Source organism: Gavialis gangeticus, unplaced genomic scaffold, assembly GCF_001723915.1.
Source record: "Gavialis gangeticus isolate Ggan-Ray unplaced genomic scaffold, GavGan_comp1, whole genome shotgun sequence".
NCBI classification, from domain to species: domain Eukaryota; kingdom Metazoa; phylum Chordata; order Crocodylia; family Gavialidae; genus Gavialis; species Gavialis gangeticus.
Genome location: NW_017729015.1, coordinates 1,438,690 through 1,451,900, shown reverse-complemented (window position 1 = coordinate 1,451,900; position 13,211 = coordinate 1,438,690). Strand labels below are relative to the sequence as shown.

The following is a 13,211-nucleotide window of genomic DNA, read 5'->3' as shown; positions in this document are numbered from 1 at the left end:
TGAGGAGAGGCTGAAGGAACTGGGTTTATTTAGTCTGCAGAAGAGAAGACTGAGGGGATTTAATAGTAGCCTTCAACTACCTGAAGGTTGGTTCCAAAGAGGATGGAGCTAAACTGTTCTCAGTGGTGGTAGATAACAAGGAGCAATGGTCTCAAGTTGCAGCAAGGGAAGTTTAGGTTGGATATTAGGAAAAGCTTTCTCACTAGGAGGGTGGTGAAGCACTGGAATGGGTTACTTTGGGTATGTTTACATGTGCAAATGCTGCTGGACGGGTTTACTCCAGAGTAATTTACTGACTGGCCCCTGACCAGGACAGTTCCAGGCTGTGTGGGGAAGTCTGCATGTGCAGCCTGGAGCTTGCTGGGGACTGCCTGAAATGGGACAGTCCTTAACCAGCTCCAGGCTGCACATGCAGATTTCCCTGTGTAGCCCAGGGATGGCCACGAACTGTCCCAGTCAGGGGCAGGTCCCATCCATCTCTAGGCTGGGCAGGCAACTCTCCGTGTGCAGGGAACTACCTGCCCTAGCTCTGCCATCGCACAGTGAAGGAGCTCCCTGCTGTTGGAACAAGGGGGCATTGTCTCCATCTGGCCTCCAGTGGTGGAGCCCACCCCAGCAGCAGGCAACTCCAGGGGGCAGGAAGCTACCTCCCGTTCCCTGCTGCCCAGCTGACGAGCAAATTTGCTCCCAGTCAGCTGTCTACACAGGCCTTACTGCACAGTAATTATTTGGCAATTAATTCACTATTTGCATTTGCTGGTAGCAAATTAACTGCTGAGTAGAGCATATTACTGTGCAGTAAGGGTCTGCATGTGTCGACAGTGACTCTTAATACACAGTACTTTGCTCTATTGCTCAGTAAAGCATCTTGTATAGACACATCCCTAGAGAGGTGGTGGAATCTCCATCCTTGGAGGTTTTTAAAAGCCCAGCTTGACAAAACTCTGGCTGGAATGATCCAGTTGGGAATGGTCCTGCTTTGAACAGGGGGCTGGATTAGATGACTTCCTGAGGTCCCTTCCAACCCTAGTTTTCTATGATTCTAAAGGCAGCAGTCCTATTACAGAATTAATAATGAATCGTGCAACTGGAATACTTGACAGAAGAGATGAGATTATAGAAGATTTAGAAGGAGTCTCCACTCCAGTTGGAGGCTTGCTGGTGGTCAGATGTAGTGTCGTAGTAAGAAATATTGAGAAGAGTGTTGGAGTGATGATGGAAGGGCTGGGACACAAGCTTGTGCTGGTGCCTGCCATAGAAGCATTGTAGAACCCTAATGCAGGAGGAGCATGCACATGTGCTACAGCCCTTCCTGGTATAGCTGATCCCAGTACATGCAGGGCAGTTTTACCCTGAAGGCAGCAGCAGCCAGGTGAGAAGCACTGTTTTAAGTTGAGCACAACAGTGGTGCTCAACTGAGGATATTATCATTTTTTAAACTTGTGGAGGAGTCCTGTGAGTCTGAGAAGTTCAAGAACCACTATACGAAGTAGGTACACAGGGAGAGTTATGTTTTGAATCTAGTAGCAGTCTGAAATTGCAGCATGGAGAGCTTAAAGTGGGAATGGACTGCATCTGCCAGCCACAGGCAACTGTTATTTCATTTAGGTCCAGCAGTTTCTTGTGTGTGTCATTTTTTCATTCTGAAATGAGATAACCCTTTGAGGATGCAGACCCCATCCCTAAGGATAAAGGAAGGTTGCATCTTCTAGCTGTAGTTTATCAGTCAGGTAAGCTGTATTATGAGTTGTACTTTTTTCTTTGAAATGCTAGAAAGGGAATTTCCAAAAGAGCACTGCCTCTGACTGTTAAGCAAGTCCCTACTAGCTCTCCTGTTTGAAATGTTTTGGGCTCCAGGACAGACCACTGCTTGTGTCATGAAATGAAAGTTTTAGAAAGCAGTTAACCTGCAGGAAATTGCTAGGACTAGAAGGTTGACCCTCCCAGACTGTATATTGAGTGGCCAATTTAACCTATACTGAAATTTCCTGAGGCTAAGGCACTGAACTGGGCATCAGAACATTGGGTTTTTCCTGTGTGACAGCTACAAATATCTTTATGCTTACATCTGAGCTCTTTGAATAGAGCAGTGGGGACCAATGTTTTTGGTAGGCGTGCCACAAATTAGCCCTACTCCCTCCCAAAGTGACTTTGATCCCTTCCCCTGCCTGATTTGCAGCTGCACTTTCTGCTCCCACGCCTGTGCTGTGCTCCCTGCCTGATCTGCTGCTCTGCTTTCTACTCCCATTCCTGTGCTCCTTGCCCAACCTGATGTTTTGCTTTCTGCTCCCTTCCCTATCTGCCACCATACTCCCTGATCCCCCTGTGAGCTGCTGCATGCCACACACAAAGCTGCTCTTGCCATTTGTGGCACCTGTGATTGGAACATAGTGAAAGTTAGTGCTATCCTGATTAGGCATAATTTAGAGATGGAATAAAAGTTTGTGGGTGGGATCTTTTATGGGACCAAGTGCATGGTTGAAACTAGACTTAGACAAACTTTGCGGTATCACAGCACCCTTCTTTGGGCCTCTGGCATTCAAGAAGCAGGCCCAGCAGAGCTAAATAGCAGATGGAACAAGATCTTATGTACAACTTCATGTGTAAACAAAACAGGATATAAAAGAATTTATCAAGTAGCCAACACTTAAGCGAGATGTAGTATCATTCAGGAGGGTTGCTATATTGGCTGTAAATTCAGAGATCTTGTAGATTTATAATGGACCTTTAAATCATTGTCTGTGTCAAATTTGTCTCACCCCATGGGCTGAATGAGTTGTGCCAGGCTTGATCTGGCCCAGAGAACCCCTGCTTCTTCCCCCCGCTCCCCATGCCAGATCCAGCATTTGTGATGCATCCTCCACTCCCACCCCCAGCCCAGTCCAGGACTGCCCAGTATGCAGCATATGTCCCAGACTGGCAGCAGGAGGGGAAAGATGGTGGGACCCAGACTGGCCAGAATGGACACCACATACAGTGTTGTTCTGAGTTACGCACCACACATGGCATCTGGTCCAGGCAGCCTGGGATCCATGCTATGCACAGCATCCATCCCAGCCAGTCCATGCAACATGGATCTTGGACTGGCTGGGCCAGGTGCTGCATGTGGCATAGGTCCTGGAGAATGTGCCATGTGTAGTGTGGATCCTGGAAAAGGTGCCGGTTCAGCGGCGGGTGGGTCAGCTCAGACCCAGAGGCAGCACTGGGAACAAGACAAGGGTGCATGGGCTGGATCCAACCTGCAAGATCTTGGACACCCCTGGTCTATGTTAAGTCCCTGGTTTCTTAGTGTCTAACCAACTAATGAATTGTTGTTCCCAGGCTCAACTTTTGAACATGTTTTGTCAATTTCCCTTGAGCACAAGGACTAAGAGGTTGGACAAGGAGTGATTATTATGTGAAAAATATTCTTCTAGCTGTTTTCTCTTTTTTCTGTCCTTTATCTTTTTTCTGTGATCATTCATTCTGGTCTATAGTTTTCATTTGGTTTTGTTTTCATATTTTCCATGAGGACATCACATTCTGGGATAGGCCTGAGTATGTTCCATGAATTCTGATGGTTTTATCGGGGGGATTTGTGGAGTGTTAATTGTTGTGGCAGTAGGGATGAGTTGACAGGCATGGAAGCCATTCTGATTCTCAGCTGTTTGTAAGATTACTACTCCATTGTATCCTTGGGTCTATTATGGTTGCCTTCTTGCTTTTTATTGCAGTTGTGATCCCAAAGAGCCCATTACCTGCATCTGAAGTGAGCTCTGAGAAATCCAGCATGCACAGTAGCACAAAAAGCATTTTGGGGGGTCAGTCCGGGCAAAGGCGTCGCAAAACAGGGAAGAAGCGAGGTCGGACACCCAAAGCTCTGATCCATCACCCCATACCTGTTCCCTCCAAGTCAGTGGAGCCTTTGAAATTCCCAAAAAAGAGGGGACCAAAGCCTGGCAGTAAGGTAGGCAACAAGAGTGTCTGTCTGTCTAATCATGAGTAAATGAAGTGTGTTGCATGCATGTACATGGGGTGGAAAGTAGCTGTGCTTTGGCATTCATGTACAGTAGATACCAGCCCTAAGGCTACTGGGGTAGGGTGTATGGCTTGGAATATCCTCTACTTTGTTTCTCAGGCCTTTAGGAAATGGGAGCACAGTAAGTAAGCTCTATCTTACAGATGTTCATGTACGCTGCTGCCAGGAAGTGCCCTCTGGGGATATGCCTTGGCCATAGGGGCCATAGCAACTCACTTTAGAGCCAGGTAGTCTTCACTGGGTACATACAAATGTTAAAAATTGTATGGGTATCCAATAGTAAAGATTTTTATGGGTGATATCTTTTATTGGACCAACTGCCTAGTTGGGAGACAGATAGAGAAATAAGCTTTCAGGCAAGATGTACCCTTCCTCAGATCTGAGAAAAACACAGACACATCTCAAGGTAATAGAATGGATAGAACAAAGACTTATGGAAAGCTCCATATATAAATAAAAATAGGATAAGAGAGACATTATTGAGTAGCTAACAAACAAGAGAAATTCAGTAGGAAGGATAACCTGGTAACTGGAAAAATAAGATCTTACAAGAGTGTCATTACCACCTGTGGAGTGCCGAGAGGTTAGCTGGGATCAAGTGGATTATAAGGAGCCATAAAGTCAATGTCTTTGTTCAGTCTCTGCTTCTCAGTTGCCAGTAAGTTAATGAATATTTGTTCCCAGGCTCATCTTTTGAAAGCGCCTTATAAATTTCCCTTGAGCATAAGAATGTTTAGGTCAGACAGGGAATGGTTGTTCTGTGGAAAGTGTTCTCCTACTGGTGATCATGCATCTCTGTCCCTTATCTTTTTTTGGTGGGGGGGTTCGGGGGTTTTTGGGGATCATTCAGGTCTAGTCCTTTTCAAGTATAGGCTGTAATTGTTTGATAATCCTTCTTATCAGTTCAAGTGTGGGACAGTAACGGACAACTATGATATGTGGTCAGTTGGTTCTTTTTATTTTTGGCTCAGTACAGACATTCAACAAGCCTGAGATAGAATCAGTCTAAGTTGCACAGTTTTCTGCAAGTGGCGTAGTTTAGATCGGTAGTGAAGAGAACGTATGTTTAACTGGGAGGTGTGGGGGGAAGGGATCAAATCTTAGACTGAGTTTGTTAAACCAGTCCGTGTGCTGAACTTCTGTTCTGTTACGGATATAAACTGGTTTTGTGTGCCGAACTTCTGTTGTGGGATGGCGGGTATAGTGCAGGTTTGGTGACGCAGTTTTCTAAAAAATCCTCCTCCAAGTAGCTCATAAAGAGGCTGGTATATTGTAAAGCCATCTTTGTGCCCATGGTTTGGAGGAAGTGCTGGTTGTTGAAAGTGAAGTCATTGTGGATGAGAATGAAATGAATGGTTTATGCAATATGTGACAGCAAATATGTGTGTAGCCCATGTTCTTGTAGTTATTTCAGGCAGGCATATGTATCTTCATGGTGTGACGTTTTAGCGTATGAGTTGATGACATCCGTAGTTGCAAGTATGACCTTAGGGAGGTGGTTGATATTCTGGATCTTGCTGAGTTATCATTTGTGTCTTGTAGAAAACTTGCTTTTTGGGTGACAGGTGGTTTTCAGAATGGTTTCTTTGAATCCTGATAGCTCTTCAGGGAAGGTATGACAGTTGGATATGATGGGTTTGCCAGGGTAACCTTGTTTGTGAACTCTCAGGGGCATATAAAATGTCCTTAGAATGGGAGTGTGTGGTATTGGTGTGAGCAGGAGTATCAGGTGGTACTAGTGTAAGTTTACCTCTATGGTTTTGTAGAGGTACAAGTATAGTAAAACCATTGCTCTTTCAAACCTGTTTCATTCAAGGTTAACGTTATTGTGATTAACTCACTTGCATCCCAACAGTAGCATGCAGAGGTAGAAGTTAGAGCGTAACCACCAATTTAGGTTCCCAGGTGGTAACTCTCCTCTCCTCTTTTAAAACAGTTGAAAGTTATTTTTTTCCATAGCCAAAGGCTATTTCAGTGGGCTGAAGGAATAGGAGGAAACTACCTCTTTCACCCATTATATATATCCCACCTAGGCTATGTGGTGTTCTACCCTGGAGGTTCAGGCAGGGGCTCTCATACACGGCCTTAGCATGACTATATTGTTGGTGATCTGCAGAATGGACACAAGTACGTGAAATGTTACAGATGTTGAATCTTTCCCATCACCATGAAAAATTTGCCGTGTCCAATCACAACCCTGCCCAATGGACATGAGAAAGAGGGTATTAGGGTGGCTGGTTGGGAAGGAGGGAATGGTAAACGAAACGGGAGACTTTTCCCTATCTCTTTCTGCAGAGGAAGCCTCGGACTTTGCTGAATCCAGCACCCACTTCCCCAACCACCAGCACCCCAGAACCGGACACAAGCACTGTGCCCCAGGATGCTGCCACAATCCCCAGCTCTGCTATGCAGGCCCCCACAGGTAAAGGCTTTGGGTCACCCGCTTTCAGAGATAATATAATTAATGCATTTGTGGAGGAAACTAAAAAAACATACAACTAACAGACCCAGCCAGATTTCCAGACAAGGTGGCAAGCGTTGTAAATACAAAACAGGAGTGACCTAAAGCAGGAGATAACTAGACAGGAAAAAGAACCCTTTTGTCTCATCTCCTCAACTCCCGAGTATGGCTATATTTATTGAGCTGCACCTTCTTTTTCAAGCACACAGGCAGGCTGAAGGGAGGACTCTCAGTTGTTTGATAGCTATTAATAGACCTGTCATCCATGAATTTGTCTGGTTTATTTTTTTAACCTGGTTGTATTATCTGTCCCTTCACCCTCCTGTGGCAGTGAGTTCCACAAGTTAACTATATACTGCATAAAATGTACTTTCTAATATTAAACCTTTCTCTGACTAATTTCAGGGGGTGTTCCCTAGTTTTAATATTCTGGGACTTAGTGAATACCAGTTCCATGTTCACTTTGTCTGCACCCTTCATAATGTTATAGATTTCTGTCATATCTCCCCTCCCCTCAACCTTCTCCTTTCCAAACTGAAAACACTTAGCATTTTTAGTCTGTCCTGATATGGCAGCTGCTCCATACCCCTGATCATTTTGGTTGCCCTTCAGGATACCTTTTCTAATTCTGCTACATCCCTTTTGAGACGTAGAGTCCAGAGCTGCCCACAGTATTCAAGATGTGGGTGCACTCCAGATTTGTATAGTGGCATGATGATGTTTTCCATTTTGTTTTCAATTCTCTTCATAGTGATGCCCAACATTTTATTGTCTTTTTTTTTTTTTTTTTTTGGTTGCTGCTACACACTGAGGTTTATATTCTTTGTTTAAAGAACTATCTACAGTGACTCCAAGGTGGCTCAGTTAGTGTAGAACCCAGCATTGGGTATATGTAGTTGAGATTATTTTTTCTCAAATGCATTACCCTGCACTTGTCGACAGTGAAGTTCATGTGCCATTTTTTGCCCACTCAGTCTGGGTGAGAGCTTTCTGCAGCTACTCTCCATCAGCTTGGGATTTAACTACAGGAATAATTTAATATTATCTGCAGACTCAGAGATTTCACTGTGAACTCCCATTTCCAGGTCATTGATGAAAATGTTGAACAAAATTGGCCCTGCAAGACCCCACTTTTGACCTCCCTTATTCCTGAAATGTGACATCATCTTTTAGTCCACCCTTTACTTCCTGTATTTTACCCTGTTCTTAATCCATGAAAAAACCTTTCCTCCAGTCCCATAACAACTCCATTTTTTAAAAAACGTGGATGAGGGACCTTGTTGAAAGTTTTCTGAAAGTCCAAATACATTATGTCAACCAGGCCCCACCTCCCCCTTGTCTACATGCCTGTTAACACCCTCAAAAAACTCAAGCAGATTGGCAAGGCAGGATTTTCCTTTACAAAAGCATGCATACCCTTCCCCAGCAGATCATGTTTGTCCATGTGACTGCTGATTTTATTCTGTTTATAGATTCCACCAACTTGCCAGGAAAGAAACTGAGACCCAGTAGTCTGTAGTTTCTAGGGTTGCCTCTGGAGCCTTTATGAAGATAGGTGTTATGTTGGTAACTTGCTAGTCATCTGTCACAGAGGCTGTTTGTAACATAGGCTACATCCTATTGCCATAGTTCTGCAATTTCACGTTTGAATTTCTTCAGAAGTCTTGGGTGAATACCTTCTGTTCTTGGTAACTTATTAATTTAATTTATTGATTTATTTTAAAACTTCTATCCCAGGGGTCATAAAGTCATTAATTGTAAGGCTGGAAGGGACCTTGGAAAATCATCAGGTCCAGCCCCCTGCACCAGCAGGGTGACTGTCCAGTCTCCTCTTGAAGATTTCCAAGGTAGGTGATTGCACCACCTCTGGAGGGAGCTTTTTCCACAGTCTGTACACCCTAACTGTGAAGAAATTTTTCCTAATATTGAGCCTGAAACGGTCTTCCAGGAGTTTGTGGCCATTACTCCTGGTTTTCCCCAAGGGCACCCTGGTGAACAGTTGTTCACCAAGCCCCTGATGTACTTCCCTGACATAGCAGTAAGCTGCTACCAAGTCCCCTCTCAGCCTTCTCTTTTTCAGACTGAAAAGTCTCAGGTCCCTCACCCTTTCCTTGTATGGCTTGCCATGCAAGCCTCTAATCATACAAGTGGCCCTTCTCTGGACTCTCTCAAGTTTTACCATGTCCTTGTTAAAGTGCAGCACCCAGAACTGGATGCAGTATTCCAGTTGGGGTCTCACCAGTGCTAAGTAGAGCAAAAGAATCAGTTGCTCGGTCTTGTTGGAGATGCATGCCACAGTATTATTTGCCCTGCTGGCAACAGAGTCACAGTGCCGGCTCATATTCATGTTGTGGTCTATTATTAACTCCAGGTCTCTTTCATTCGTAGTGCTGGTCAGGTTGACGTTGCAAAGCCTGTAGTTGTGCAGGGATTGTTCGTCCCCAGGTGAAGCACTTAACATTTCTCAATGTTGAATTTCATCTGGTTCTGACTCACCCAACTTGCTAGCCTGTCTAGATCCACCGGTGTCTTTAGCTTATCTTCAAGCGTGACCACACTTCCCCATAACTTGGTGTCATCTGCGAACTTGGCCAATGAGCTCTTCACCTCCTCATCCAAATCATTGATAGAGATATTGAAAAGTACAGGACCAAGCACCTACCCATGTGGGGCACCGCTGCCTACTTCTAGCCAGGATGACACATTCGTTCATTACGACTCTCTGGGTCCTGCCCCGTAGCCAGCTTCATACCCACCTAACCATCTCACAGTTAAGCCCACTATCTTCCAGTATTCTCGTGGGAACATCATGGGATATCGGATCAAAGGCTTTTTGGAAGTTAAGGTATACAATATCCACCACTTCTCTCTTATCCGGGTGGCTAGTTACCTGATTGTAAAAGCAGATGAGGTTGGTAAGACCTTGATGAAGCCATGCTGGCTGTCGTTCAGAATCCTATCTTCTGCAAGCCTATCGCACATAGACTCCTTAATGAATTTTTCCAGGATTTTCCCTGGGATAGAAGTTAGATTAATTGGCCTATAGTTACCCAGATCCTCCCTCCTCCCCTTCTTGAAGATGGGCACAACATTGGCTCTCTTCCCATCCTCAGGGACCTCTCTGGAGCACCACAAGTTTCGGAACAGTTTTGCCAGGGGCTCTGCGATGATGCCGGCCAGCTCCTTCAGCACCCTCGGATGGAGTTCCTGCAGAATTATATGTGTCTAATTTTTTAATTGATCACACACCAGTTCTACGGCTACAGTAGGAAGGCAGCCATTTCTGCCCTGCTCATTCTGTACCCTATCCAGCATGACTTTCCCCATGGCCTGGTGAAATACTGAGGCAAAGTAGTCATTCAGAAGTTCAGTTTTCTTGAGTATCATTAACCAGCTGTCTTGAGTTGTGGACTGTTCCCACCTTCCATTGTTTGTAAGCCTCTTTCTTCTTTCTGAGGAGGACTGTGGTTTCTCTGTTTAGCCAGAAGGGCTTCCCAGCCCTTCTGCTACCTTTTCTCCGCATGGGAATGGACTTCCTTTGTGCTTCAAGGATCGTGTCCTTAAGGAGAGACCACTCTTCATGCATACCTTTTGTCTTTGGTCCCTGGTCCCTCAGCATTTGCTCTACTGGTGACCTGAGCTTGTTGAAATTTGCATTTTTGAAGTTCAAGACTTCAACCCTTTTTGTTGATTTGTCTGCCTTGTGATGGACAGTGAACCTGGTGGTTTCATTGTCACTGTCGCCCAGGCTACCCTCTATTTTTAAGTCAGTCACCAAGTTGTCTCCTTTGGCCAGAACCAAGTCTAGGAGAGCATTTCTTCTGGCTAGTCCGTGCACCCCTTGAGCCTTGAAGAGCTCTTCAATGCAGGTCAGGAAGGAACGCGACCAGTCCAACTTGGCCGAGGGTTCCTCCTAGGAGATATCCGGATAATTGAAGTCGCCTGTGATGACAATATCTCGTGCACGCACAGCCTCTGTCAGTTCTCGGGCAAACTCCAGATCGAGTTGCTCCCCTTGATTTGGTGGCCTGTAGTATATGCCTACAGTTAGATCTCTCTCTCCACTTTTCCCCTCTGGCAGCTTGACCTAGAGGGTTTCAAGCCACTCTTTTTTGGAGCTGATGTCAGCCTCCAGGGAGCTGTATTTCTCCTTCACACAGAAAGCTACACCTCTACCTTTCTTCCCAACCCAGTCCCTTCTATGCAAGATGTAGCCCTCCATGGCTATACTCCAATCATGTGAGGAGTCCCACCAGCTGTCTGTAATCCCTACGAAGTCATGCTGCCCACCAGAGAGCAGGAGGGCTAGCTCCTCCTGCTTGTTCCCTGTGCTCCTGGTATTGGTGTACAGGCACCCGAGTCCGACTCCTCCTGTTGAGACTCTCGGCTTCCTGTCATGCTGAGGGAGGGTGGTTCCCTCACTTCTCTCAGGAGTGGTTTTCCTAGTGTCCCTGTCTACAGTGCTTTCTTGCATGTTGGTCCCCAGGCAAGCTCCAGTCAGTGTTACCCCATCCCCGAGCAAACTTAGTTTAAAGCCCTATCTAGAAGATCGGCTATCCTGGCTGAGAACAGGGGCTTACCTCTCTGTGTGAGGTGGATACCGTCCCTTCCCAGAAGTCCTCTGTCCCTGAGGAAGCCGAAGCCTTCTTGGTGACACCACTGTCAGAGTCGTCGGTTGACTTCCTCGACGCAGCCTTCCCTCCTCGGACCATGGCCTGCAACTGGGAGTACAGAAGAAATGACTACCTGGGTCTCTGACCTCTTGAGCCCAGCCCCCAGAGCCCTCTAGTCACTCATGATCCAGTCTGGATTACTTCTGGCCGTGTCATTTGCTCCCACATGGATGAGGAGCATGGGGTAGTAATTGCAGGGCTGGACTAGCCTGGGGATCCTTGCCGCAACATCTTCAATGCGGGCCACAGAGAGCAGCAGACCTCCCTCAGTGCCCCACAGGAGGGAGTCCCCTACCACCACCTTGCACCTCCTCTTGGGGTTGGCAGCATGCTGCTTACCTTCCTCCTCCTCTGGTATTGCCATTGGAGCCTCCACCTGTGTGGGGAGGGGAGCATGTGGAGGCTCCAATGGTGACACTCCAGTGGGGTTGACAACCCCCCTGGCATGCGTACCAGAGCATGACACATGAGGCCATTTTGCTCATTATGTCACAGCCAGCCCAGGCTCTGGGCAGCTACCACCGGCCGTGGAGCCTGGGCTGCTTGCAGCATGCGGCAGGGAGGCTGCAAGCCCTGCTGTGAGCAGCCCCAGCCCTATGGCAGGCAGCAGCTACCCAGAGCCTTGGCTGGATGTGACTGGCAGCTGGGATGCTGCAGCCAGTGCACTGGGATCCAGAGCTCCAGCCTGGGTCCCTGGTGGTGGCAGCTGCATTCACACCTCAGGGTGCATGGCAGAGAAGGGGCCTGTGCCAGGGTTGTGCTGTACCAGACCCCTTCCCTGCCATGCATCCCAAAGCATGTGTTTATCCACCACTGCCACAGAGCTGGGTCAGGGCTCTGGACCCCAGTGCAGCTGTTTGTAGGCTGCTCACCACCTGCTCTGAGCAGTTGGAGCTCCATGGTGGCTGCCCCAGGTCCCTTCTTCACCATGCACTCCAAGGTGCACGTGCAGCCACTGCCACAGAGCTGGGCCAAGGCCCTGAACCCCAGTGCAGCCACTTGCATCTGCCTGCTGCGAGCAGCCTGAGCTCTGTGGTGGGCAGCAGGGGCCTGTCCAGTGCCCAGGCTGGTCACAGTAGGTGGCAAACCCTGTTGCAAGCAGCTTGGACTCAATGGTGGGTGCAGGGACCTGCCCAGAGCTGGGCTGCTCACAACAAGTAGCCACGAGCCTGCAAGCAGCTGCACCAGGGTCTGCCTCAGGGTACATAACAGGCTGCACTGCCACAGCAAGGATTGGCTCCTTCACGGCTTCCTGATGTCTGCCCCTGGCATGCCAACATCTTCAAAGTCCAGGTTGCAGGGTTGTTGGGCACTTGGCCCAAAAATGTTTCCAACCCCTGTTCTATTGTCACTTCAGTGTGATCCAACTCTTCAGATCTACCTGCTAGAAAGATCTGATCTGATCTGGGAATTCTTTCAATATCTTCTTCAGTAAAAACCAAGGGAAAAAGTTTCATTTAGCTTCCCTGCTATGGCCTTATCACTCTTGAGTGCACCTTTTTCACCATGGTCATTTAATGGTCCCAGTGATTCTCTTGCTGGTTTCCTGCTTCAAATCTTATATTTTAGTTTTTATTATTAACTTGAGTATCTTTTGCAAAATGCTCCAAATTCTTTTTTATCTGCATTATTTCACATTCATATTTGACCTCCCAGAGTTTTTGTGCTTTCTTCTTTTCCTCATTTGGGCATCCCTTTTATGTTTTTGAATGATGCCTTTTTGTCTTGGGTAGCTTCCTTAACTCTTCAGTTAAACCATGCAGGGATTTTATTGGACCATTTGATACCCTTTTCAGTTTTCCTGGGACTCTAATATGATATGAATATTTTTAAACAGCTTCCAGGCTGTCTTAATGGTTTCTAGGTCCCCTTCACCCAGAGGGGGTTTGAACCTTGCTCTCTCTGACTTCCCAGCACAGGGTTCTAACTAGACACAGGTCAGTTATTATCAGGGATCCAGGGTTTCTCTGTTTAAAAATTGCAAATTCTCTGATATAAAAACCCAAAATCTGGTTTTCCGCCACTAATGAGAGAGAGAGAGAGAGAGAGAGAGAGAGAG

At 46.7% G+C, this 13,211-nt stretch overlaps 1 protein-coding gene across 4 annotated transcripts in view; it reads left to right on the top strand.

The window, feature by feature from the left end:
* SCMH1 (sex comb on midleg homolog 1 (Drosophila)) overlaps nt 1-13,211 on the top strand; it is a 148,030-nt gene that overhangs the window by 76,008 nt on the left and 58,811 nt on the right. For 3 of the 4 annotated variants that reach the window (XM_019512123.1, XM_019512121.1, XM_019512122.1), the window contains exons 8-9: nt 3,714-3,946; nt 6,314-6,440. The exons of the other annotated variant lie outside the window; for it this stretch is intronic. In XM_019512123.1, the coding sequence (XP_019367668.1) occupies nt 3,714-3,946; nt 6,314-6,440 (360 nt within the window). The remainder of the gene's footprint in view (nt 1-3,713; nt 3,947-6,313; nt 6,441-13,211) is intronic. 4 annotated transcript variants of the gene reach the window in all.